We start from the raw sequence: 26,611 nt of genomic DNA, 5'->3' as shown, positions 1-26,611 counted from the left end.
GATTTCTAAAACCTGGGATCCATCTACTGAATTCACCTTTTTCTCTCTTTACCCTCTCTATATATACAAGCAAGATCAATCCAAAGGCAAAACTGATAAATAAAAAAACAATTGCAACCCAAGATTTTTGGTTGCTTTGCAAATTCATCTGTGGGTGGGATATTATTATCTGGGCATGAGCTTGAGGTACGTGAGTAGAGTGGTGTACCAGGCAGGGATGAGGGTTATGCAGGGGGTCAAAGAGCAGGCTCCAAAGTGTGGTGGTTCATCATCTTCTTCTTCTTCATCTTGCTCTTCAAAGCAGGCCTGGCGTTTCTCTTCATCTATTGATTCGGGTGCTGTCAAGGCTGCCAACAGTGACAAGGTTAAGCAAGCAGAGGAGTCTCTCAGGACTGTCATGTACTTGAGCTGTTGGGGTCCTAACTGATCAGCGGTGTCGTTTTACTCTTTAATCTAAACCAAAGCAAGCAGCTACAAACGAGATTGATCAAATTTCAGAGGTGTCTTGCTTTTAGCTCTTCAGCTTATTGCTTTTTGGTGTAAATTTTGATGGGACGTGTGTAAATTTCTTTTGTGCAGTTTGTATACATGTATATTATTTACCTTACCCCTTTCTATCAAATTTCAAGACAATATCCTTACACCCGAATTCTATCTCTTTCTTTCCAATAGCTTGTATCTCAATGTATGTGAGCAAAACTACCCTATTTATTACACAAAATGAATGAAAATTGAAAAGTTAAGGACATTGGGAAAACTCAAAATCCACTGGTATGATAAATAATTGATGGCTATGATGACTTGGATTAAAACATGGATGAATTCAGTGGTCATGGATCAAAATTCCATGGGCTCATTTTAGAAAGACGGAGTTCAATTATGTTCACTATAGCCCAAGCCAAACCCATTGGTCTTCATGCCACATGCTGCAAGCCCAATCTAATCTGCTAACTAACCACCTTCTCCGGTCTCCACCACAAATAAAAAATCTTTCAAAATAAAAGCGATAAGCTTCTGTTCCCCCGTTCTTCTTCTTGCTCTTGTCTTGCCACTACGAACACACGCATTTACCTCGAGAAACAGAGCAAAACCCTTCACCTAAAATCAGATAACATGTTCTCGCTCAAGCTTTGCAATAGCCACCATAACTCACCCTTCTTCTCAAACCCTCATCAACTTCAACAAGCAGCAAAAACTCAAAGTGCCCATTTTGCACCATGCAAAATACTGAGCCCCCATAAAAGAAAACTTGGCGTGAGAGCAAGTAGCAGTGGACAAGGAGGAGAAGCAGCTGAGAAGAAAAGCAGCGAAAGACGACCTTTCCTAACCCTAGAAGAAGCTGGTCTAGTAGAAATATCTGGTCTCAGCACTCACGAGAGGTTCCTATGTCGTTTAACGGTAAGTAGAAATTAATATATAAACATTTTTATTTTTTAATTTCCTCTCTAAATATTTATTCATTTTAAATTTTGTGTATAAATATGTACACATAGATATCGTCTTTGAATCTGCTGAGAGTGATATCAGAGCAAGAAGGTTGCCCAATTGAGGAGCTAAATGCAGGCAAGGTATGCGACTGGTTTGTGAAGGATAAGCTGAAAAGAGAGCAGAACATAGACTCTGCTGTCCTTCAATGGGATGATTCTTCTGAGCTTCTCTAACTAAACAAGACTTTGTAAAAACGATATCCAGTTTTGAATAAAACGCTTGCTCGGCTCAATTGTCTTATGCTTACAATTTAGGAGGACGCCTTTCGTGGTTTTGTCACGCTTTTTGGCATTGGAAAGCAAATGTTCCAAGTATTTTTATTTTCTTGGTTTAAATAATTTAATAAGAATTCAACCAAAACATTCTTTAATTTTTTTTGATGAAAAAAAAACATTCTTTAATTTGAATTTGAATAAGGGTTCCAGGTTGTTTTCATCGCCAAGGCGACTTCAAACGCGTAATTGACGCTCAAATTGAATATTTTTTTTTATTTTTAAATTCTTGGTATGGAATCTAAGACCTAGTTATCTCTATCCAGGTCTTAATCATGGAGGTCATGTCCAAAGCCAAATTGCTATTTAGATATAGCTGTGGGAGAATCGTTGTTTTGGGATAAATTACAATTCCTTATATAAAGATAAGAGTTCAACAGTACCACTAACTTATTAGATATGAGATTTGTTTAGCAAGAGAAAATTATTTATTATCTTTTGCAAATTAAAAGAAAACATAAATAAACTTTTTTCCCTCTCTCAAAAATGAAAAGACAAGTCCCAGCAGTTGCAACACCTGGTGACCAGTAGTAGGCTCAATTCCGCGAGTGGGGATTAGTCGAGGTGCTCGCTTGCTTGGACACCTCATGATACTTACCAAAAAAAAAAATACAAGTTCAAATTGCGTGTCTTAGGCCAATTGGTCAAATCAATGAGCTCGTTTCTTTTCACTCAATTTCAAATTTCAATATATATATATATGACTAATTTAAAGTAATTTAAACTATGATTTGTTTGTTGTATTAAAAATAAATTGCAAAACATATCGATAATAAATTAAAATTTTGTTGTGGGCTGAGTGGGTGGCAGTTCATTGTATGCTATTCTCCAATTTAGCCTTTGATTGATTGGCAGTCCATTGTAGCAAAAAATAAAAAGAAAAAGAAAAATCAAAGTCTAAAATGTTGTTGCGTTGCGTCAGCTTGGAGGAAAAACAGTGAAAAGCTTCTGTGATTTGTTGGTCATCACTGGCACCACTTAACTCAAGCATTTCTCGTGTTCACATTCCACATAGGATTTAATTAATTAATTAAACGCGCACTCAAGAATTTGTTAAGAAAGCAAATAAGAAATTAACGATTTAATTAAACTAATCCCACCAAAACCCACCGTTAACAAAAAATTACAGTCTGAGACTCCCTCGGCTCAGGCCTCTGATTTCATTAACACAAAGTCAACCCAGCAGCCTCGCGTCAACGGTTTGTCTTTTGCGACCCAGACTTGGGCTTGGTTCACTTTCACAGAAAAGTGGAAAAAGCATTTTATCCTCAGTACGGCGTCGTTTCCAGCATTGTCCAAGTAGTAAAAGTACAAAGCGGGAGGAGAGGACGCCACAAAAGGTGAGCACAAAGGCCGGGCGTGAACTCAATCGGTCAAATTCAATTAAATCCTCCCCCTCAGTTCCGATTTGCCCCTATCACTTGTCACCACCAACCAACCCAGACGCAGAGTTACAGTCCGTGAAGCCGGTAACCGACGCCGTTTGACTTTGTCTAATGCTCTGAGAGATGGCCATAGCTGACCAAAAGTCGTCGTCCGACGGAAAAGTCTGGGGCTTCTTGAAGCGGCCGTTTCGGCCGTCCGGGAACACCACCGTTACGACGTCGTCCACATCGTCGTCGCACAACGCTCCTCAGCATAGCAACGGTCCTCAAGGCGACGGATCAAATCCACAAGCTACGAATTCGGTGTCGTCCGTCGCCAGGTCGCTGCTCCCCACTCGCCGTAGACTCAAGCTCGATCCCCACAATAAACTCTATTTTCCTTGTACGTCTTATGTAATCCATTTTATTAATTTATTATAATTATATACATACATACATACATACATACATATATATATATATATATATACACACACACACACACCATATTTGGTATGTTACAGTTTAATTGCGTTTGCCTAAAATAGTTGTATATTGTGATAAATTGTTGTGGATTTAGATTTGCTTCTAGATTTTAGATTATGTTGCGGATTTTAGTTAGTACGAAATTATTTGTTTTAGCTTGATGATTGTCCGAACATAAGGATTAAAGTTGAGCTAATCGTGTAGCTCATCAGCGATATCGATGATTTTTGTATTGCTATTCAGAATTCTTAGAATGGTTTAATGGCTAAAGAGGCCAATCAAGCAGTTTATTTAGGTATTTCTTTGTGATTAAAGATGTATGCAGGTTTGCTCGCTTTATTGCTGCCTGATGATTCATTTGGTTATTTATATGTATGAACTCTATGTTTCTTGAAGGTGAACCTGGAAAGCAGGTTAGGAGCGCCATTAGAATTAAAAACACAAGCAAGTCATACGTAGCTTTCAAGGTACCGTAACCATCTTATGTTTACAGTTTTCTTTCTGCTAATGTCGATGAATTTGTTAAAGCTTCTTATCCTGTTTGAATTTTTCTAATGAGTTGCTTACTTTTCTTACCGTAGTTTCAAACGACTGCACCAAAAAGTTGTTTCATGCGTCCTCCAGGAGCTATTCTCAGTCCTGGCGAAAGCATTATAGCAACTGGTAATGGTTTTTTTATAACTTTTTGCAATTTCATCGAATGCCCTTTTATATTATGGAGTTGGAACCATTATTATCTTTTTATTAAAGTGGTTTCTTAATTTTGCTTTTCTAGCAAGTTTATCTTAATTTTGGTTTGTGATGACAGTATTCAAGTTTGTGGAGGTTCCGGAGAACAATGAAAAATTGGTGGATCAAAAGAGCAGGGTTAAATTTAAAATCATGAGCCTGAAGGTGAAAGGAGCAATGGACTATGTACCCGAGCTGGTGAGTTGCATGCATCCTTTAAAAACTATCTTGAGTTTTAGTGTTAATTTATTAACTAAATTTGATAACCATGTTCAGAAATATTTGATTTGGGTGTTCTCTTTGGTGTGTTTATTTATAGGCCTGAACATCTCTATAACTGAGCATATTTAGATTTTTCATGTATGTTTAATCTTAGTTCTATTTTATGGTGGTACATTTAGTATATAATACTGATTTAGAATATTAACTCTTTTAATTAAAAGCTGATTGAGTGTAGTTAATAGCAGTCTTCATTCTGAAGAAGTTGTAGCCATGTCTTCAGAAACGGTATAAAGCTTCAGTTTTTAATACATTTGAATTATCTTAGCTGTTGATTGCATAGTTTCTTCATAGTAGATACAAGTTTATATGAATTGGCAGTCATGCTGAAAAGTGAAAAGCTTGTGTCTGCTGTTTGCATTTATGATATGCCATAAAATTCAAATTTGTTTTGAATTTTTTGAATGATCTAAACTGAGCATGTGTCTGCTGTTATGGTACTCCTGCTGCAGAGCATACATGTTTCAAGAGACTATAACTTTTTTGTTTCTTTAAGGCTATGGAAAAACTGAAGTGCCATTCATGTGGAACATTCTTTTGAAAAAAAATTCTGGCACTAACCTTAGAAATTCTTTCTTGGGAACAGTTTGATGAGCTGAAGGACCAAGTGGCAATAGAGCAGATCCTACGGGTTGTCTTTCTAGATCCAGAGCGTTCTACCCCAGTAAGTGTGGTTGATGTCCTTAACTTGATGTCAATACTTGTATTTGTAAAGTGTATATCATGAACCTGCTTAGGCACATGTTCGCTGTTCACATTTATGATACTGATACTGAAAGGGATACCTGTTTTTGTTTCTTCAAGGCTATGGAAAAACTGAAGCGTCAATTGGCTGATGCTGATGCTGCACTTGAGGAACGCAAGAAACCTCCAGAAGATGCTGGTCCGAAGATTATTGGAGAAGGGCTCGTGATAGATGAATGGGTGAGTACTTTGTTCTGTTGTGATGCGAAAGTTGGTTGTGAAATGAATATCCCCTTATTATGTGCTTCATCCATTTTTATCGTTTCTTTCTGTCTTGTTTAGAAGGAGAGGAGGGAAAGATATCTTGCTAGGCAGCAAGTGGAAGGGGTGGACTCGGCATGACCTGGTGCTTCATTTGTTTTGTAAGGTTTTCGCTGATTGGGTGGAAAAATCAATAGTCCACTCTGGTCTATCATTTGTAACCCTCTTTTATCTTTTCCCGCAGATGTTGTATTCAAAAAAATGACGAGGACAGTCCAAATATACTTGGATGTAAAAAAAGAAAACAATGTGAAGTGGAGAGTCTCTTGTAATGTGGGAGTACTCTGAACTTGGCTAGTAGTCACATCTCTATGTAGATAAGGCGATTTTGTGTTGATTTCGTGTCTCTTTCGTGAATAAAACTGGTCTTTCGAATGATGTGGAAGTGTACAAGTTCAGTTGAGCATCTATTAACATTATTACCATTACTTTTAGGCAAATGTTGGTACAGTTACGGTATATGCAGTATCTCTTTGCAAAATCTTGGATCTTTAAGTAAGAAATTAGAAATATGGTTCAGAGTAGCAAGGCCAAGTATGAAACTCTCAACCATTATTTGACGGACGGGTGTGAAGCTCCTAGGCAAGCATTAAGAAGTTGAAACTTTGATATCTGCTTTTACTTGCCTAAACTTTTAGAAGCCTTGGGATTTGGTCACCGTCAAATTTGTAGAATGAATAAATAAATAACAAGAAGAACAGCGGCCGCTGGTAACACCAGAAACCATGGCTTCCTACCAATGGTTTTTGGTTTTCTTTTGGGATTATCCAAAACCACTACTAGAAACCACAGCTCCCTCTCCCTCTTCCTCTATATAATAGACTCACTACTCAGAGCACCCCTTAAGACAAAGGCTTGTCCAATTCAGCTACAAATTACAATACAATCAAGAAGAAGAAGAAGAAGATCAATAAGTTGTGTGAAAAGAAAAGGCAAAATGAGTTATTGGGTAGGTGCGGGGGCAGGCACAGGCACTGTGGAAGGCCGTAGAGATGATGATGCTGATGATGCGAGCAGCAGCAAGCTCAACAAACAGAGACACTTGTTCTTGTCATGCAATAGTAATAGTAATAATCCAGCGAATGGAGGGAGCGAAAGTGATAGGAGAAAGCAGCAGGCTATGGCCGAAGAGTCCCTTCACAAAGTCATGTACTTAAATTGTTGGGCACAAAGCTAGCTAGCTAACAGCTTGCTTGCTTGGCCCAGAAACACACAAACAAACAAGCACAAATTTGAAAATTCATTTGTTCCTACCTGTAACTTGGGATATGAAAATGTTTTTAGTCTCTTTATCTCTATGCTTGCAGTCATGGCTATTCTTCCTACAATAATTAGTTTGGGATGGTTAGAAGAAGAAACACATGCTCCACACAGACTCTCCGATCAACACAATACAAACAAGAAAGTGTAGCTCTATGGAACAATTAAATAAAGAAACCTGTCTATTATTTTGAACAATAAAAAAAATTGACAAAGACAAGTACAAAAGATCAAACAGAATGCAATATTGATGGCACTTATAACAAGTCGTGTAAAAGAAATGGGAAAAAAAAAAAATTAGAAAAATATGTTTAACGAGTATAGCCGAGCGGCTATACTGGGGTTTTTTTATTACTTTTTTTTAATAAATCGTATGGCCGCGCGGCTTTACCGTTTAAACATATTTTTTCTGTCGTTTTAATAAACAGTTTAGCGGCACGGCTATACTGTTAAATATAATATATTGCAAGAGTATAGCCGCGCGGCTATCCGGGGGTTTTTAAAATTTCTTTGATAAATAGTATAGCCGGGCTGCTATACTGATTAAATATATTATACATACAAAAGTATAGCAGCGCGGCTACACTGGGACCTAAACTGGGGACCTTCTCTTTTTTTTTTTTTTAATAAATAGTATAGCCGGATGGCTATTCTCTTCAAACATATTTTTCTATTTTTTCAATAAATAGTATAGCCAACGGCTATACTGTTAAATATAATATATTTCAAGAGTATAGACGCGCGGCTACACTGGGGTATTTTTTGGCGCGGCTAAACTGGGGACCTTTTATTTTTTATTTATAATAAATAATATAGCCGCGCGGCTGTACAGTTAAATATAATATATTTCTATAGCAAAGCCGCGGGGCTATACTGAATTTATTTTACCTTTTTTAATAAATAGTATAGCCGTACGGCTATACGATTAAATATAATATATTATGGTCCCCGCTCTCAGAATTTCCTGCGTTTCCTACTGGGGCACAACGACATGTCGTTCTTTGATTATTTTTGGTAGAATAATCTCGACCTTTCATAAGGATTTTTGACATAGATCCCGCGGCTTAAATTGCACCTCCCATGAAACTTGATCTCAGCCATCCATTTCTCAGAATTTTCTCTGTAAATTAATCCCAGCGCTCAATTTTCTTAACCCTCCCCTCCTATTTTCCTTACATTTTTTTGCTGGGGCGGCGTTAAGTAAGGGGGATTTCTCTCTCTCACACACGACTATGACGCCGTGGGAATTCGAACATGAGAACTTGAGTCTGCAAATTAGGGCTATTTTTCACTAGATTAGATCCAGTTGGCGCTTCTCTCTCTTCTTGTTTTGGTAAGTTATTTCCTTCTATCAATTATGTTTAATTGATTTTATTATTTGTTTATTTAATTTTAAGTGTTAATTTTGTTATTAGTTTATTAGTTTTGACAAGTGTCTCTCTTGTTAAGAATAATTAAAGTAAAAAATAAATGCACATTTGAGGAAAATATGGATGCAATTTTCTTTCAATGCATTTAATTTTGCACAATGTGTAGATGGAATGGGATGTTTGGTGTGGCCCAAAAGTCTGCCTTGTTGACACCCAAACCTAGCACATCTATCCAGAATTATGACCCTGTGCCCCATGAAGCTAAGCCTTTTGTTTTATGTCCCATTACACATATTGTGGCTTGGATATTCTAAAATGGCATTCTAAGAATGTATCCAATGATGTGAAAGATACTTCGAATTTTGAGCTCATAAACTTGGCTTGAGAAACAAAGCCCATGGGCTAAGAATTCAGGCAAAGATCATGTAATAATAGTGTTGGTGAAGAATTCCTGGGATTTTTTTGACATAGAATGGTTCGGTTCTTGAGACTGATGAAATGCAAAACCCAATAAAGCTTTTAACTGAAAGGCAACCAAATGACATTGGAGTCCAACATCCATCCACATTCAGATGATGATATCATGGCATTGGCATGGAAATGGAAGATGTGAGCTTTGCTGGTGCAGCTGAAATCAAAATCATCCTTCTCCAATTTTATCATCAACAGTTACATAAATGAGAAGTTTATTAGATGATCTACGTGGGCAACTGTGGTTAACGTTAGCCTTTGATCTTTAATGCATCGCAAGTCTCTATGTAGAATTCTACCACCTTTACAAACTGCTCTCAGCAAGTCTCAATTCGCCCACCTGGGCTTTTATTTGAGGTTCCACATGGGCTCTGGACTCGTCGGTCTTTTTAAATAAATAAATAAATAAAAAAAGACTTGGGGCATTTTGGAGGAATTTACAAATGGCAGCCAGTGAAGAAATGGACGGTGTAACTGTTGAGTAACGACTTTGGACCAAGAATAGTAAAACCGTTTTCTTATCCTCGTACGTTACCAGATCCTTTCCCTTCCCTGCGCTAGCTGCTACCACACTCCCGTCTCGTCTCATCTGTTGACTTTTCCCTCTGACCACCACCGCCCAAATAATCACCTCTCCTAGTCCTAGGTCTAGCTATTTTATTATTTATTATCATTTTTATTATTTGATTTGGACGAAAAGCCATTGACAGAGATTTCGCCACATGAGACAGTTGCCTGGCTGGCTGGCTCCTATTATCGATCATCGTATGGGAATTTCCTGGATGGATCAATGATCTCATCTGCTAGCTTTCCTACCTTATCCCTTTATTATTTATTTATTTGCAATTTGATTTTGACAGTAAAACGGTGCGCACTTTTTCTACACAAATAGTGCTGCTAATTGCTAATTAAACTCTATCCTTTCCTTCACACTCCTCAACTGCGTCAATCCTCCTAACTGGGAGGGGTCCACGTCAATCCTCCTAGTTTAGGTGGAAAAGAAATAATTAATGCACAGATGTTTACGTACGTGTCACAGAACAGAAGTTGGGCATCTGGTGAAATCTCAGGCATGCAATTTGGAAAAATTCAGGTCCACCAAAAAAAAAAGATGCTGTCGAAAGAAGAAGTTCACCTGAAATTATAGCACCAACCAATTGACTCATCTTTGGTGGGTTCTAGCTATGTATGCATTGCTTAGTTGCCAAGCTAATTAATTCTTAATTAATAAGTAATTAGCTCTCTTTCAACGGCCAAAGTTTATTAACTACGCCCCATGTCTTTCAACGGACAATAAACTGCCATTTGCGGTATACATGTTTGTCCCATTTGTTTTCATTATCCGTTTCGTTTTTCATGGGTGGTCGGTTGTCTCTAGAAAAGCAGCTTACCCAACCATGCAGGCCTCCCCGTGTAATCTTTTTGGCTGACAGTCAACAGCTTATTCTCATGTGGGACTCGTAGAAAAAGCTTATTCTCATATAAGAATGAATATTATTTTCTTAAATGAGTCAAATCGTCTATTTTTTAGGCTTTTAATCCTCTTTCACTAAAATATATCCTCTATAAGTAATTTTGTCTCAAATATATATCCCAAAACATGATCCTCAAAATTTAAGTGAAGTGGTCATCTGATCATGAGACAAACTAATGTTATGGGCCAAAATCCCAAATATGGATACATGCTATATATCCATAGGCGTAATTACCTTAATGACTAAGGTGGGCTATAGCTTAGGGGGAGTTTTGGGAATTAAAAAAATCAAACCTATATATTTGACTTGTTTTAAACATAGCCCAATATATATATTAATTAACCTATTACTAGTCCAAAAAGTTCAATTCTTTATGAGTTTAATTGCAAGACATCAATAAAAATACACATTAAAATAGGTACACTTTCAATTATGTTGTCGAACAAATTTTTTATTTTATAATATGTGCTTTTTGGTTTAATTAGTATGTATTTGTTTTATGTTAAACCTTATTGGAAATTAGCATTTAGCCATGCACTCGAGATCCTAGGTCTGATTCCCCTTTCCACAAATATCGCTTGTATAAAAAGAAAAGAAAAAGGTATTGAAAATTAGTCAATAAAATTATGAACTAGCGTAATTTATATGATTTAATGTATACTTTTATTTCTAAAAAAACTATAGAAACTAAAAGTAAAAAAAAAAATCATTAGATTTTAAGGTAATAACTTTAGCTAGCACACCCGTTGAAAAATTCATGGTTCCGCATAATATATCCATATACCATGCTAGTGAGTGCCACCCAAATGTTTTGCAAATTTCATCTCATTATATGTTAAGAGTACTATTGCTTGTTATTAAAAGTTCTAGATGATCTTTCATCATCGGTCATACAACTTACCTATATATATATATATGTTTATTTGAGTTGACAAGCACCATCTCGCTGTCCCTCTTTCTTTCGCTGATAATTTTATGTTAACTACATATACCTATTTTACTCATCTAATCTAAACGAATTATGTATTAATATATATATAATGCTACTTAGTACTATATACTTTAATCCTCAAATAACTGGTCTATTACGAATTTTACTTCAATTATTTGAAACATTTATTTTTTTTCAATTTTCTATATTCAGATCATTGAAATACAATGCAACGTAAACAAACCTTAAACGAAGGATGTCTCTCAAATAAGACTATTGTAACTTTATGCAAGTATATAGCATGCATGCATGCAACAAATATTGTCGCAATTTTAATACCCATGCATGGACTATAGTAGTATAGTTAGTCAAATCCTTCGTACGTATTGATGATATTGCCCAACTGTTTTGCTCTGAAAAGACCTAGACTGAGAAAACCTTGTTTTTTTTTTCTGGCTGCAAATAATTAATTTACAAAGTGTCGTGGAAATTGTATACTCAGAAGCTATGAGTATTGTTTTGCTGGATGTTAGGAGAACGTACATGTGTTGCCGTATCACATAATTAAGTATGTAATCATCTCTCAGCGTGTGTGTGACAGACTAAGATGGTTTTGTAATATTCGATCGACTAAAAACAGTACAAGATTAAGTTTAGTCAACAATATAATATCTTGCTAATGTCATCAAATAATATCTTGCTCATTATCGCTAATTTAAAAAATAATAATAATATCTTGCTCATGCATAATAATAATTTACGAAGCTTCAAGAAGAAGAAAATCTGGCCTCCTTCCACTATATTTTAATTATCTTTTGTAAAAAGAAAATAAAGGAAGTAATTAAGCATTTTCCTAACCCAGCTGTACCTCAAAGATCGATATGGTACGTGGTCGGTTTATAGGTGCCTTAGCGGTGCTGCAAGACACGTGTCACGTGTTAGCCAGCTTAGGGTGGTTTCCGGGATCTTACTACACTCTCCTTGAATAACGGTCATATGACCGTTCTTCAGCCCATTTAAATATTCAAATTAGTGCTTTCTAATTTAGATTTAGTTCTAAACTTTTCTATCACGTAAAGGCTAAAGCCAAACCTCTTTACCTTGATCTCAAAAAAGGTTTGTGACTCCTCCCCCATTTAAAAAAAAAGTTTATGAAAGAGTATTGTAATGATTTTAATTCCTACTCTCTTTTTTTCATGTGTTTATTAACATATTGTATAAAGAATAAATTTAAATTTGTGACTTCCCCACATTTACTAAACGTACATAATTAATGAGTTCAACGTTAAAATAAGTAATTAAATATCTTCAAAATTAATAATGAGATCAATTAAGGAGAGTTGTCTAACTCGGAAATTTCCAATTCATGGATTTCCTCATTGCAAACATTTTATATAAAAAAAAAAAAAAGAAATAAAAAAAAAGGGTTTCGTGTGAAATGGAAAGATTTTATTCATGTTTGAACTACGATTTCTAACCGTTAATTAAATATGAATATCCAAATTTAGGAGCATTGAGATAGAAACTACACTGTTTCACTTTCACTTGTCAAATGTTGCCAACTTGACAAATCATCATTATGCCATGACCACGATTAACGAAGAAAAAATGTCACTAGCGTCCAGCTTTGTACTATATCTGATACGTGGGCCCCCTTACGTAGATATTCCTCCGACACTCCGCAAGTAGGCCCGCCCCGAACATCTAAGCCGTTCCTTCCTCCTCAGAAACATCCAACGGTTCAAGTCCCATCAGAAAAACGCGTCCGTTACTCTCCCTCTCTCCCTCTATATATTTATCTCCATGCACTATCATCACTCAATCCACCAGGACCACCAATTACTTCTCACTACAAACACAACATTTTTCTCAGTCTTAATCCCTCACCATAATTAAGACTTGATTATAATTATAAATTAAAATGGCATGGATTGCTTCCTTGAAGATTGTGCTAATTTCCAGCGGCGTGGTGGCGTTGGCGTGGGCTATGAAGCTCTCCGTTCCACTGGTGATGGAATTCGTAGCCTCTTACTTGCCGCTCATTTTCCGATCCTTGCTCAGGCCTCCGTATATCTACGTTCTCATCAACGGCATCATCATCACCATCGTCGCTTCCTCGAGGTTCCACCACGACCGCTCGCCTCAGCCTAAGCCTCAACCGGAAGAGTCTGAATCGACCGTCTCGGAGACGCCGGCGGTTTACGAGCAGCAGAGATATCTAGAGCCTCTAGTTCATGAGGAGGTGCACGAGGAGAGGCCTGCGGTGATCAATGGTTCTGTAGAAGCAGAGCCTGAGCCTGAGCGTGAGCCGGAGGTTGAAGATGTTCGTGTAGACGAAGACGAGGTTGTGATCTCGAGCTCCACGTGGACGCCGCCGAAGAGTGTGATGAAATCCAACGAGATTGCTTCGCCGGAGGTTGAAGATATTCGTGTAGACGAAGACGAGGTTGTGATCTCGAGCTCCAGGTGGACGCCGCCGAAGAGTGTGATGAAATCCGACGAGATTGCTTCGCCGGTGGAGAAACCTCTGGTTTCTGTAAGATTCAGCCACCGGAAACCGGCTAGATCCAGTCCTGAAGGTATTTAATTCTCAATTTCGTGGTCGTAATTTTCTGTTTAATTAATATAATCGTAATTAGCGTCTAGGTTTAGAGCTTCGTTTGCCGGTAGTGAAGTAACAGTGTTGAAGTTTGAAAACAAAGTAGAGTTCAAATGTGGCGTGCGTATATGTCTATTTCGTACACGGTGCGATTGAATTGTCTATGATACCCTTTTATAAATGAAAGGTTGAAAAGTAAAAAATGCTCTGGCTCATAAGGATACAGTGGTCATTTAGCGATTTATTAACCGGGAAACATTTTGACAGGTGGGAAGCCGTTGAGAGTAGCGAAGCCAAAACGGCATGACACATTGGAGAACACGTGGAAAGCGATAACGGAAGGGCGTTCGATGCCGTTGAGCAGGCACATGAAGAAGAGCGAGACGTGGGAGAATCACGGCCGTCAAGTTCAACACAAGGTTGACTCGGCAGTGGACACGTCAGCGGTGCTGAACTCAGAGACGTTCAAGGACTGGACGAATCAGCAGCAAGTGACAGCTTCGGCTGGGTGCGTAGGGAAGCTGAGGAAAGAGCCGTCGCTGGGCCAGGACGAGTTGAACCGCCGAGTTGAAGCGTTCATAAACAAGTTCAATGAGGAAATGAGGTTGCAGAGACAAGAGTCGTTGAATCAATACATGGAGACGGTCAAGCGTGGAAGCCATTAAGCACATATATGGTCAAAGTTTATTTTTTATTTTTATTTTTCTCCTAATTTTGTCAATAGAGATTTTTAAAATTAGATTGAAATTAATTTCAATCAAAAAGAAAAGAAAAAGATGGGAGTTACAAATTCACAATTATTATTTTTTTGGGGTTGTTTCTGTTTTTCAAAGTTCCATTCGATTCATAATTCATGTAACAAAGTTATATAGTCATAGAAAAGGAAGGATATGTATGTCAGTCAGTCAGTCTGTAAAGAAAGAAACATTTTTTCTTTTCTCCTCTTTTTGGTTGTATTACAACTTTGTATGTATCTTCGTCTAGATTGTGTTTTTTAGTTGTCAATTTCATTTTCTCTTACTTTAGTCTTTGGCAAAACCATAATTTTGAATTTAGTGAATAAAAAACTTAAAATTAGTGAGATAAGAAACTCCGATCCGAGACTTCTGGAAACTCAATAGTCCATAATTATGATTAGTCAAAATAGTTAGTGACTGAGTGACCGAAACATGGCTTTCCATCTGTCTAAATTATAAGGACCCTACCCTATAGTTTTGGGTGAAGCTCATTAATTTATAATTGATTTGCTTGGTTGGTCCTTATCCAAACCCACAATGAATGACGCTTTTTTTTTACTTGTTGAGAACTTTAGAATGAGACGAGTTATTTATCTTAGGTTTAATTACACCAATGCTCCTGAAATTTCAGTCAAATCTCATTTCTCTTTCAAACTCAAGAAGACCCACTTTTATTCATTCACCAAAATTTGGTGACCCACTTCATCTTCTGCTGTCAACTTCATCAAAAAGTCTGTTAACTTTGATGACATAGCATGGATGTTTTTGTAATTTCGTATACTTGAATTATTATTCACTAATTGAGTGAGTGATGTGGCAAGTGGAGACCACCTCCATATAGATAAAAACATAATTAAAAATTAAATAAAAACTTAAAAACTACATTTAAAAAAGGATAAAATGCCGAAACCTAACAATCACCACCATCACCAAGCAAGACACAGCCACAACCACCTCTTTGGGAACTACTTCAATAAGTTTTTTTTTAAAATTTTTTCGTCAATCCTCAAGAAGTTCATGGGATAAAAAAAATATAACAATTGAAAGCGCATCATTGGAAACCTTTAGTTTGTGGGTGACCATTGGACTAACCGTTAAAGCATTCTAATTTTCCCATTTTTGTATGGAGTTGACAGCAGAGGTAAAGTAGGTCACCAAATCTCGGTCAAGGGATGAAAGTGAGTCATTTTAATTTGGGAAGGCAAAATGAGATTTGACCGAAGTTTCAGGGGGCATTGATGTAATTAAGCCTTTATCTTAGTGGAAAAGGTTAATTTCAATTTAGTAACATGAACTCTTACCTTTAAGGCACATTTGCCTATGCACTCTCAATTTTAAAGATTACATACCCTAAACTTTTCAATTTTGTGCAATATGGTTCCGGCATTAACTTCATCGTCAAAAATTTTGTTAATTGCTTGCATGACAAGTCTGGGTCCCACCTATTCACTTATTTCAACGTCAGTTGAAGAGAGTTAAAAAACAGTTCGGTATTAATGTGTGTAATGTGTTCTATGAGAAGACACCAATTATCCGAAAATACTCTTCAACTAACATCGAAATAAGCGAATAGGTGAGACCCATGCATGCAAGCAATTAACGGAAATTTTGATGTCAAAGTTAACGCCAAAACCAGATTACAAATAATTGAAAAGCTTAAGGTATGTAATCATTAAAGTTGAGAGTGCAGGAGCAAACGTGCCTTAAAGGTAAGAGTTCAGGGTACGAATCGAAATTAACCCTAATGGAAATGTAGTATAACTTCATTCCGTTGAACCTCTTTCAAAATCTGCAAACAACAAGAAGCCCCTTTCAGACTCCGCTACCCAGTAGTAACATTTTGAGTGTGAACAGAAAACTACAGCTACTTTCTTGCATAAGATATACAGGTCCAAGATACAAACCAGAATACAGGGGGCTCAACAGTTAGTCGACATATGCATCAAAATGTTCTTAAATCAACCGCCTCGTTTTAGTCTTTTTATTCTCTCAAGGGCACCAAGGTGGCTGTCATCGTCCTTGGTCGCAGCAGCACCATCTCCACCCTCATCTTTTTCAGCCTCCTTTCTCTTGTTAGCCAACTCTCCAAAAACAGCAGATGGGACCTCCTTTTGTGCAATTTCAACCCCTTCATCATCTTCTGAATCACTTGCATCGGGTAGCTCAATGTCTTCATGATTTGCAGCAACTTTGATCCCTCCGTCCGTCTGTGATTCTACTCCAGCACTCACAAAGCCCACTTTTCTGTTACTATCTTTGGTGGTAGTACCGTTAGCCACTGGTGCCAACTGCCTCTCTAAAGCAGCCATTTCATCTTCAGGAACTCCAGCCTGTTTCAACTTGTCTTTTGCCTCGTCCATGTTCAATCTCTGATCCTTTTGCATCATATACTCGGGTAGAATAAAGTGTGTCTATAAGAACAAAAAAAAAGAGAGAGAGATTTGAAATGAGCAATTGAGGAATTCTTTTTCTAAGACCCCAATAGAACCTCTACCTATGTTGCTGACAAAAATTAAGGGTAACAAATATTTAAGATAAAAACAAACCTGGCTATAGCTTGCAGAAACACTTCGCTTAATTCGAAGCATCTCTCGGAAGGTATCTTCATTTCCATGTTGCACCTCAAATTCATGCCATTTGTTCCAGAAATCTACATCAGATCGTGGATCCGAAAACTGTGATGCAAATATATATACTCCCCGAGCACGATCAATTTCTCCCAAGCTCTTCTCAAGCTCAGCATACTTCAAGCACATTGTCTTCACATCTTTGTCTGGAAGACCGGATTCTATTGCTTGCTCATATATCTCCCTTGTTTTGGGGATGCCAAATATCTCCGCAGCACGGGCAATGTAGATTTCATACATGCTCAATTTCTCATGGTTTGGAACAGCCTTAGTTGCTTCATCATAGACCTTCATAGCGCGCTTTGCTAGACCATAATCCTCCTCCAGCTTTGCAAATTGAAGATACAGAGGTTTCTTTGCATCAGCAGGCGCCTGAAATACCATTTTCAGGTTAGTAACACAATAAAATAATGATGTACAAAGGCAACATTCTAGCATGTTGAACTCAAACCTAAAAAAGATTTCCAAGTTGTGAAGAGCGCGCGCACACACACACACACACACACACACACTAATACACATCAGTCAGCAGAGTGATTGGCATCTGCAAACCAGAAGGAGAATCTGGACACGCAAAAAAATACAGGATCTAGCAAGTCAGGCTAAAGGTAGGTTAACATGTTGATTAAAATTAAGTAATTTCCTATGTGCTCCAGATGTCCTCAAGTTTCAACAATTATATTGGTATGTTATGAACCTAAGACCTACCACGTTTTCTCACAATTGAATTCATGGAAATAACAGAGGAAGGTCCTTGCACACTTCAAAACAAGCTTGGCTTATAATAATCAGGGTATCCTCCCATTCATCCCAAGACAGAGTAATAGAGTATTTACAATCGTAGTGTGAAGACAACAAGATAATTATTGGACACAACAAACACAGTGACACAAGTAAACAGCGTTGCAGGCCCCATTGATTGTCAATGAAACGTAGACCACAAGCAGACATACAAAAACCAATTGCAATTAGACCTCAATATCTAGTCAAGTTCACTTTAAACAATGGGTAGTAGGATGCAAGAATGATATGACAAGACAGAATCTCAATAATCAACTTGCTAATCAGATAAAAGTACATTCATTAACCAAACCAAGGTGAAAACTAGTCATGTTCAGCTCAGATAAACTGTGTAATCCTCTACTAATTGTCAAAAAATCAAGAATCCAGTGCTTTAGAAACACAAGAGTAACTTATATTACCAGAATAAAGTCTAAAGGGACTGATAATGTTCTTACCGCTTGAACAGCATCCTCAAATAGCTGTCTTGCACGTTCCAGTTCTTTCTTCCCATATCTCTTTACAAATTTAGAGAGATATGTAACCCATATGTCTTTGACATGTGGGTACTTAAATATTTTGGTACCTTTTTCATACACCTTGAACGCATCTTCAAAGTATTTATGCTCCTGCACAGTCAAATTGTCATCATAAGATATTTATAAGTAAAAATTCAAGAAAAGAGCAATGAAAGGAATGCCATACCTCCAGAAGCAATGCATAATTGATTATGATTTGTGGCGTGGCTATCTTCAAATCCAGTATCCTCTCATAAACAGCCCGGGTGGACTCCAATTTACCCAGGCTCTCCTCTAAATCCACGTAAAAAGTCCAAATTCTTAAAGACTTATGCAGCTTCATCTGAACCGGTTGGTTCCCATCAGCCGCCACTGCAAGAGCATAAGCCAAAGGTCAGAAGTTTAGTTATAGCTCCACAAATGCCACATAAGTTATAGTTCAACAATCAAAACAAAGAAGTGAGAAATAAAATGAGGTGTCTAAACCAAAAGTAGAATAAGAATGGGAAATGAAAAAAAAAAATATGACATAAGCTCAGAGTAAAATTTCTTTCGAGCATTTCTAGAACTGAAATTTAGCAATATCAAAATTATAACTACAACGATGAAGGCACTTCGAAGTCCATGACAATTGTAGATCTCAAATACATTATTTGGAATAATTATTAGAGATAAGACCAAACAAATCAAAGCAAACACCTTTAAATTTATAAGAAAATATATGGCTTCAAAGTATAAAAACAATAGCATAACAATTATCTGCAGGATTCTAGGTTGAAGATATATCGGGAAGTGTTTCTATGTTTGAGAACCATTAAAATACTGAATTACTCAAGCTTCTTCTTTAAAAAAAAAAAAAAAATTCCAACTCACACACTCTAATAAAATGTAATAACATACTTGAAAGTAGCAGACCAGGACCAAAAAAAAAACACACAGAAAACCAATTAAAGATGATACCTCTGCGTTTCACCTCAACGGATGGCTCTGCGGTGGCCCGCCTCATTAGTTCCAGTGCTCCTTTGAAATTCTTATGCCTCAATTCCATTTCTGCCCATTCACACCAAAGACTAGCCAAATTATCCACTGTCTTGTAGTTCACCTGAACTGCTTTATCAAAAATCACTCTTGCATTTGCAATATCTTTGTGATTCTCGTACAACTTAGCAAACGCAACCCACAACGTATGGGGCTTCCCCACCGCTTTCATTGGATCAACTGTCCTCACCGCCTCTGTGTAAGTAAGTATCTGTTTCGTGGGATTGCCCTCAAAGAGCTTCACTCTTCGGTGCCACTGCTCTACATTATGGGGATTTTGTCGTAAAAGAACACTATTGGCCAGTATAGGTCTTCTATCCATAAGATGCTCCAATCGAGCCAACCTCAAATCTACATCCTTATCATCATGTAACCAAAACCCATTAAGCATTTTCTTCTCAAACTCAGCCAGAGACAAGTTAACATCCAATCGAAGATCTTCTTCCTCCTCATTTCCATCCTCTTCTACTCCCTTTTCTTCTTCCTCCTCTTCATCACTCAAATCCACTGTCTCCATCTTATGGACAAGCATACTATCTTCAAACCCAGCATAAGAATCAAAAATTACACTAAAATCTCTTACGGTTACCACAGTAGTCATACCCTCCTCAAATATATCCCTAGCTTTCTCGTGCAAATTCCTCCTAATGTAATAGTCCGCCAGTGAGGTCCATAACCGTCCCACCTCGTCTGTAAATTTCCTAATCCCACCTCTAATAATAGCATCTACATTGAGGCCTGACACCTCCGTAGCATGCTTAGTAAGCAAATCACACAATTCCAGCCACAGCCTATGTTTCGTTTTCCCCTTTATCGAATAAAACTGATCATCATTCAACACTGAAGCCAGCCTCTCGGCGGCCTCTTGCCAAAGACTAGAATTTATCAAGAACTCAATGAAATCTTCAATATGGGTAGGGTCATATTTCAAATACCTGCGATAAACCCGAAGCGAGGTCTCAATTGGGATACCCGTTTGGCTCACGAACTTCAGGTACGGGTCCCAAATGCGGTCGTGCTGCGTCACAGGAAGAGCACACAGCGCTCTGTCGAAGGTCCGGCGAGTCCGAGTGACCAACTTCTGCTCCGTCAAAGTTTGCAAGTACATAGTCCAAATTTTGGGCATTTTGTGCATAGTAACCAGGGCTCTTTCAAAAGTGTTGTTGAGGGTTTCATACTGGAAGTGAGTGATGGGTAAATTGCGAACAAGCTCGAGGCGTTCGCGAAGGTAAGCGTTCCAAAGCTTGTAGCTCCCAGGAAGGGCCTTGAGTGCTCGCTCGTAGATTATAAAACGCTTCTTGAATGGAGATTCGGATCGAGCGATGAGGTAACGCCACCATAGCTTGAGGCTAAAGGGGTTTCGGAGAAGCTCTTCTTCGTAAAGAAGGTCGTCTTGGGATGGGTATAATTCCTGAGAGATCGACATGGCCGAAGTTGCAGACTTAAGAGTTGCTAATCCCTGGGAAAAGTTTGGGAATACAATAATCGGGAATTTTGGGTTTGAAAAAACCCTAAATATGAGGGTGGATAGGAGGGAACACAAGCTTCGATCTACTGTTAACCGGAATTGGAATTCGTTACGAAAGATATATATTTTTTTTTTGGGTTGGAGCGAAAGATAAATAATTAAGAAAATACTTGTGTACTTTTCTTCTCACTCGATTTATAGAGTTGGATTTTTTTTTTTTTTGGGATACCCTTTTTTTTCTGTCTATGTAGAATTAGGATTACGATTACATGGATCCGAAAAAGAAAAAAAAATCCTTGCTTTACATGGAATACAACTTTATGAATGTCATTTCCTCCACTTATTAGGGTTTTCGTGGAACTTTACCTTTAATAAGACGGTATAAAATATAAAAATCGGGTAATAAGATGAATGTGATCAATTTTTCATGTATAGATCCCCTACCTAAACCCTCCTTGTTCAATCTATTTTAATAGTTGGTATCATGATTCTTCATTTATATTTATACTATTAACATTGTAGTTTTGGTAGCACTAATTTAGCTAAGAAGTTCATATTTTGAATTAGATGATCCTTATTGGACTCATAATACTTATTTTAAGTTCTAAAAAATTTGATATTTTTGTTATGGGGCGGGTCGGAGAACCCAACCCAACGAAGGTGGAGACGAGAATCCGCAATTTGAATATTGTGAAGATAAAAGCAGGCATAAGGAGAAAATACTTGATGAGGATGGGAATATAAATGGCATACTCGCTCCAATTTGCGTCATTATCATCCCTAAATGTAACTATGTTGACCCCAAAAAAAATGCAACTCTAAAGTATTACTGTTCTAGGCTAAAAGCCCATCAAAATTAGGCCCATATTAGTAAGCCAACGAAAACAAAACCAAATTCCATGTTCTGAATGGGCCTATGGAGGTCCATGATGATAATGTTCAGAAAGTGACGTAAACGCGGTCTGGGAAACAGAGAAAAGAAAGAAGGCCTTGTCGCTTTCCAACTGCTACACGGAGATGCCGTAAGCAGCAGCAATCATATACGCTAACGCACACGCAACCTCCCTCTCTCTCTCTCTCTCTTCTCTGTGTCATAATATCAGACTTTCTCCTTCTTCTCCGAGAGACAGATATACAACGCTCTGTGGCGCGACCCCTCTCTCGAGTTTTTTTCTTTTTTCTTTTTCTTTTTGTAATTTCAGTTACCCACCTCAGGAGCAGCCCCAAGCTCTCTCCTTTTCTCTATCCGAGTTTCTCTTTGGTAATCTCTCAGCTCTCGGATTTATGTTACATTTCTGAGCTCGTTTCACTTCGGGTGCTAATTTATGCTGGCGGTGTTGTTTGGTTGTTGTAATTTCTTTTTTTTTTCTTTTTAATCTGCGGCCATGGCCTCTTGAGATGAGAAGGCCATGGCGTCCATGTTTTCGCAGTTGAGATTGGGGGCCATGGCTTTCGTGTTTACATAGTGAGACTAATTTGCTTTTCGGTTTGTGTTTCCCTTGCCAATTTAAGATACTATTTGGTTTGGTTTACTGGGTATGCCATGGATGTGTTTTTCCTTTTGTCAATTTTCAGTGAAGACTTGAAAATTCATGTATATTTAGGTTTCAGGTGAACTAAGGTCTCTCTTAGGTTTCAGAGTTTTTATTGAGCATAATGGAGCCCAAGACATTATACCTACGTTTATGGTGCTCAAGCTGAAATATTTATATGTAGGGTGAGATTTTGAAAATCAGGGTAGTTTTCTTGGTGGGTGTTTTAGGTTGTGATCTGGAACTTTTCGCTGTTTAGCTAGTTCCATTATTCTAGTATGCTTCTTACTTGCTAAGATTATACATTTTGCTTTGGTTTTCCCATGACTTGGATAAAATTAGAGACCTATGTTTGACATCTTTGTTCTCTGGCCAAAAGGAAAAGAATACAAATCATCATTTTTCTTAAATAAAGAGGTCGATCCACAACTAAGCTGAATATTGCAACACACTTTATTGACTGGAGTTTTCTGTTTTGTAGGCTAGTTAACTGTAATTCTGACCATCAAAGACAACTGTAATTTATGGTATGTTATGAATCTTTGTATTGAACTTTGTTCTGTTAAATTATGTTGATTTTCTGAGATGCTATGATCTTCTTTTCTCTTTCTGGTTGTTGCGTGAGGGATAAATTCTCATACTTTTCTTTTTCTTTTTCTTTATATGCAATTCTGCCTTCAGTGAATAAGGTTCTCTCTCCTTTGCGCGTGTCCCGTTCTCTTCTCCAATCCTCCACATACACAAATCTACCTGAGATTCTTCTTTTCTAACCCAAAGAAGTATATCCATACACATTAGTAAAATGGAGGTCAAGCTGGCGAATGACAAGCGTGAAAGAGAAATGTATGATAGTTTTGCCGAACTTTACGCCATTATAAAGACCACCGAGAAGCTTGAAAAGGCATATGTTCGTGATGTGATCTCTTCATCAGCGTATGAGACTGAATGCCAAAAGCTCATTGCCCACTTTAAGACTTTGGCTTCCACCCTTAAAGACACCATCCCAAGCATCGAGCGCTTTGCAGAAACATACAAGATGGACTGCCCAGCAGCTATAAACCGCCTTGTGACCTCAGGGGTGCCTGCCACAGTGGAGCATCGGGCTGCTGCAGCTGCGTCCATGACTTCCTCAGCTTCTGCTGTGGCAGAATGCACACAGAATTTCATCACTGCAATGGACTCATTGAAGCTGAACATGGTTGCAGTTGATCAGGTGCACCCGCTGCTCTCGGACCTCTTAACGTCTCTGGGTAAGTTGACCTTTCTGCCACCGGACTTTTTGGGGAAGGTGAAGTTGAAGGAGTGGATTGCAAGATTGTCAAAGATGGGAGCGGCCGATGAGTTGACAGAGCAGCAGTCCAGGCAGCTTCACTTTGATCTTGAGTCGTCCTACAACTCATTTATGGCAGCTTTGCCAAACTATGGTACTTGACACAGCCACTTGCAAGAACCTCAGTGATCTCTCAGAAGGGATTTACTAATTTTCTACTGCATATATAATATTTTGGGGACGCCTGAGTTCTGAACTTAGTAATTAGTATTGATATTTTGTGTCCATCATGCCAGATATGATTTTCAAGCTAAATTGTAGGAAGTACTTCAATTTGGTTTCTTGATTCTTAATGGTATATGATCTCAGTGGCTTGATTGAAATGAAATGCTCAATATCAGGCCATTTTGTGAAAGCAAATTGTTTGATGGATGAGTGGCCGTCCTCTGTACAAAAATGAATAGTTTTTCTACCGTTTTTTATTTATTGTGCCATAAGTTAACAACCACAGGCTTCTCATAATCTGAGTTTGGTTAGGTGCACCAAACTGGGGCCTTATTCTATTAAACTAGCGTTTAGAATCTTAGATAGGTGCACTGATTTTGGCTTTATTTGTGTTGTTTTATTGCTGTTAGGAATGTTGGTTGTAATATTATAGGGTCATTCTATAGTGAGGGCCTTAGATGAGGCCAAATCTCTTAGCCGTTGGATCAAATTGGTTAGTTTGATCCAACGGTGAAGAGATAGGACCTCATCTAAGGGCCTTAGTAAAGCCCTCACTATAGAATGACCCTGTAATATTAAAGATCAGAATCTATAGCTCAGCCCAACTGTTTTCTCTCAATAGATTCATCAAACTCAAAAGGGTGCACAACTTTAACATTTGAGAGTCTTGGACAAATTGTAAGAAACTGGGAAGGAGGGCGGGGCGGGTGGGTGGGTGGGGGGAAGAAGGAAAACGCAGTTAAAAATGCAATGTCATTCATAGAATGAGATAAAAATCAATTACAATAATGTCCACAACCCTCGCATTAGAATTTCATGTATCTACCATCTGCAAATTTGGTCCCTTTCATGATTGGTGGCCCGAGAGACTCAAAAGCTTAAAGATGCCCAAATGTGAATCAACGAACCCATTGAACCTCCATATCTAAGTTTGCTATATTTTTGTGTCACAAATGGAGTTTGTGAGACATTGAAACATCACCCCTCGAGAACCAAAATTTTTTATTTATGTATTTTTTATATATCTGAAGTCGTGTAAGATCTAACTATGTTCCTATTGTTAGAATCAGAATACATGCATGCATTCAGAGTTCCAATTAGAACAAAGTAAAAGTCTCCCCCATTTTCATCTTCCTACAACATATGAGGCAAAATTTGAATCAAAATCGGAATTAGGAGGAGAATGACGAGGACTATTCCAAGAATTATAGCAATGCATGTCCACTTCCTTGATTTCGTCTGCTGTTCTTTGGCCTCTTGAAGATTGTCGGTGCCGCGTCTGACAAACGAGCTAGCATGCATGACATGGCTCTCAATGTCATTGAGTTGGTGACCCTGTGCTTCAACCAGAGCAGCCATGTCCAAGAATATCTGATGGAGCTCAATCAAATTCTTCTCAATCTCCTTCACAGCATCATGTCTTTCTTGCATTTCTGATATGGTGTCCAAAATCTGACCTCTCCCCTGTTCTTGAATAGCCTTCTGCAGAAAGCTTTCACTTTCTCCACTCGATATCAAATTTTCGATAGTTTCCTCACTCGCTTTCTCTCCGGTTATAGTAAAATACCTGCGTTCTATTGTTTCTTTATATTCAGATGTCATTCTACCTCTCAATCCCTGAAAGTCATCCATCATGTCCTTGAGTTTCTTCCCCAAACCACTAACCACTGAGGTCCTGGTTCGATCTGCGGAGGAGCCAGGGCCACAACCAGGAAGGTTTCTGTGAGCTGCGTTGGAACGCTCCAAACCTTCAAGCTTGCCCTTTACGATTTTGACCTTCTTGAGGACCTGCTCGACATCCAAGTCCATGCGGGTTCGGAGCTCTTTCATGGTTTTAGCATTGTGCACAGTCTTGCTCTCTTCATTGGCATCTTGTAGCTGCTTGTACAGCTTATCAACCTGTCTCATGTCCTCCTTCACATTCTCGACATCTTCGAAGAACTTGTCGAGATTAACAGTCTCCTTCCCGGCCTCCATATCGTCCAGGTAGGCCTGCTGTTTCAGGTCAGTGTATTTCTTGAACGAACTAGAAAATAAGTCGTTCATCTTGGCTTGATGGTGATATTATGTATCACTCACTCTTGTTGATCTTCTGCAAAATGGATTTTCCTTCCTTTTCTTTATGTCTGTGAAAAAATTGAGTGGACAACAAACAAAAAGTGCATTAAAAACCATGCATATAATTAAGCTAAGCTAATCAAATCTCTCCTTCATGTGTTCAAAGTGTTTGTGTTTTTGAGGGGGGTTTGGGGCTTCTGCATCCTCCTCTGCATCACATTGATGAGGAGGAAGACAAAGGAGGTGACAAAAGCAGAAGCTGTCACCAAGATATGGACGAAAGTAGAAGTTTCCTTATTTTCGGTGAGGGCGGATGCATTTGCGGCTTTGGATTAATTGCATATGAGGACCACCCAAATTAAGTTAATTAAACCTATAAGGCCGTTTAAGGATGGGTGTACAGTGGCTCATGGGTTGGTTAACAGGTAGCTTCCTATTTTTTTTCATCTGTTATAAAAAGGATATATAGTTTTGGTTGACTTGGTCGTACATTTCTCTCCTCCCAATCATATAAGAGAGAGTGCTAGTTTGGAAAAGATATTTGTGGATCATAGTGTAACCCACTTTTCTGAACCTGCCCTAATTATAAATGGATAGCAACAAGTAGTTATAATGAACCATTTTGTATT

The 26,611-nt window shown here is 38.1% G+C and overlaps 6 protein-coding genes across 8 annotated transcripts; 4 read left to right on the top strand and 2 right to left on the bottom strand.

Annotated features, from left to right (window-relative positions):
- Nucleotides 1-16: 16 nt before the first annotated feature.
- LOC110757952 (receptor-interacting protein) lies at nt 17-1,728 on the top strand. The gene is made up of 2 exons (XM_021959701.2): nt 17-1,398; nt 1,494-1,728. The coding sequence occupies exons 1-2, from the start codon at nt 1,114-1,116 to the stop codon at nt 1,659-1,661; spliced, it is 453 nt and encodes a 150-aa protein (XP_021815393.1). The 5' UTR covers nt 17-1,113; the 3' UTR covers nt 1,662-1,728.
- Nucleotides 1,729-3,047: 1,319 nt separating this feature from the next.
- On the top strand, nt 3,048-6,001 carry LOC110757981 (PapD-like superfamily protein). Its single transcript, XM_021959751.2, has 8 exons — nt 3,048-3,527; nt 4,007-4,077; nt 4,192-4,273; nt 4,419-4,537; nt 5,205-5,282; nt 5,423-5,542; nt 5,645-5,724; nt 5,808-6,001. The coding sequence occupies exons 1-7, from the start codon at nt 3,269-3,271 to the stop codon at nt 5,702-5,704; spliced, it is 789 nt and encodes a 262-aa protein (XP_021815443.1). The 5' UTR covers nt 3,048-3,268; the 3' UTR covers nt 5,705-5,724; nt 5,808-6,001.
- A 6,938-nt stretch (nt 6,002-12,939) lies between these two features.
- On the top strand, nt 12,940-14,754 carry LOC110758001 (uncharacterized). The gene is made up of 2 exons (XM_021959775.2): nt 12,940-13,709; nt 13,997-14,754. Exons 1-2 carry the CDS (start codon nt 13,052-13,054, stop codon nt 14,392-14,394), a joined length of 1,056 nt encoding a protein of 351 aa, XP_021815467.2. The 5' UTR covers nt 12,940-13,051; the 3' UTR covers nt 14,395-14,754.
- A 1,356-nt stretch (nt 14,755-16,110) lies between these two features.
- LOC110758000 (Tetratricopeptide repeat (TPR)-like superfamily protein) lies at nt 16,111-21,054 on the bottom strand. Of its 2 annotated transcripts, XR_002526873.2 has the most exons (6): nt 19,352-21,054; nt 18,579-18,763; nt 18,332-18,502; nt 17,013-17,465; nt 16,371-16,877; nt 16,111-16,255 (listed from the first exon to the last, which is right to left on the bottom strand). XR_002526873.2 is itself a non-coding variant. In XM_021959774.2 (5 exons), the coding sequence occupies exons 1-5, from the start codon at nt 20,853-20,855 to the stop codon at nt 16,425-16,427; spliced, it is 2,766 nt and encodes a 921-aa protein (XP_021815466.1). In that variant the 5' UTR covers nt 20,856-21,054; the 3' UTR covers nt 16,111-16,424. The 2 variants fall into 2 exon arrangements, 1 of the variants encoding a protein (XP_021815466.1); XM_021959774.2 differs by having other exon boundaries at nt 16,111-16,877.
- A 909-nt stretch (nt 21,055-21,963) lies between these two features.
- Nucleotides 21,964-24,087, top strand: VPS28-1 (vacuolar protein sorting-associated protein-like protein). Of its 2 annotated transcripts, XM_021959745.2 has the most exons (3): nt 21,964-22,158; nt 22,911-22,956; nt 23,111-24,087. In XM_021959745.2, the coding sequence occupies exon 3, from the start codon at nt 23,232-23,234 to the stop codon at nt 23,859-23,861; it is 630 nt and encodes a 209-aa protein (XP_021815437.1). In that variant the 5' UTR covers nt 21,964-22,158; nt 22,911-22,956; nt 23,111-23,231; the 3' UTR covers nt 23,862-24,087. The 2 variants fall into 2 exon arrangements, with proteins under 2 accessions (XP_021815437.1, XP_021815438.1); XM_021959746.2 differs by lacking the exon at nt 22,911-22,956.
- A 576-nt stretch (nt 24,088-24,663) lies between these two features.
- LOC110757990 (syntaxin-124-like) lies at nt 24,664-26,255 on the bottom strand. Its single transcript, XM_021959763.2, has one exon. It carries the CDS (start codon nt 25,968-25,970, stop codon nt 25,059-25,061), a length of 912 nt encoding a protein of 303 aa, XP_021815455.1. The 5' UTR covers nt 25,971-26,255; the 3' UTR covers nt 24,664-25,058.
- Between the last annotated feature and the right edge of the window lie 356 nt (nt 26,256-26,611).

Source organism: Prunus avium, chromosome 4 (assembly GCF_965620075.1).
Source record: "Prunus avium chromosome 4, drPruAviu1.hap1.1, whole genome shotgun sequence".
NCBI classification, from domain to species: Eukaryota; Viridiplantae; Streptophyta; class Magnoliopsida; order Rosales; family Rosaceae; genus Prunus; species Prunus avium.
Note: the sequence above shows the minus strand (reverse complement) of the source record. Positions and strands in the feature narration are given on the sequence as shown.

Excerpts from the sequence above, each read along its gene's own strand:
- LOC110757952 (XM_021959701.2), top strand. The coding sequence starts at position 1,114 with ATGTTCTCGCTCAAGCTTTGCAATAGCCACCATAACTCACCCTTCTTC. Across the intron at positions 1,399-1,493 it reads GGTTCCTATGTCGTTTAACG|ATATCGTCTTTGAATCTGCT; the intron begins GTAAGTAGAAAT and ends ATGTACACATAG.
- LOC110757981 (XM_021959751.2), top strand. The coding sequence starts at position 3,269 with ATGGCCATAGCTGACCAAAAGTCGTCGTCCGACGGAAAAGTCTGGGGC. Across the intron at positions 4,078-4,191 it reads AGTCATACGTAGCTTTCAAG|TTTCAAACGACTGCACCAAA; the intron begins GTACCGTAACCA and ends TTCTTACCGTAG. Across the intron at positions 4,274-4,418 it reads CGAAAGCATTATAGCAACTG|TATTCAAGTTTGTGGAGGTT; the intron begins GTAATGGTTTTT and ends TTGTGATGACAG.
- LOC110758001 (XM_021959775.2), top strand. The coding sequence starts at position 13,052 with ATGGCATGGATTGCTTCCTTGAAGATTGTGCTAATTTCCAGCGGCGTG. Across the intron at positions 13,710-13,996 it reads GGCTAGATCCAGTCCTGAAG|GTGGGAAGCCGTTGAGAGTA; the intron begins GTATTTAATTCT and ends ACATTTTGACAG.
- LOC110758000 (XM_021959774.2), bottom strand. The coding sequence starts at position 20,855 with ATGTCGATCTCTCAGGAATTATACCCATCCCAAGACGACCTTCTTTAC. Across the intron at positions 18,764-19,351 it reads CGTTGAGGTGAAACGCAGAG|TGGCGGCTGATGGGAACCAA; the intron begins GTATCATCTTTA and ends ATGCTCTTGCAG. Across the intron at positions 18,503-18,578 it reads ATTATGCATTGCTTCTGGAG|GAGCATAAATACTTTGAAGA; the intron begins GTATGGCATTCC and ends TTGACTGTGCAG.
- VPS28-1 (XM_021959746.2), top strand. The coding sequence starts at position 23,232 with ATGGAGGTCAAGCTGGCGAATGACAAGCGTGAAAGAGAAATGTATGAT.
- LOC110757990 (XM_021959763.2), bottom strand. The coding sequence starts at position 25,970 with ATGAACGACTTATTTTCTAGTTCGTTCAAGAAATACACTGACCTGAAA.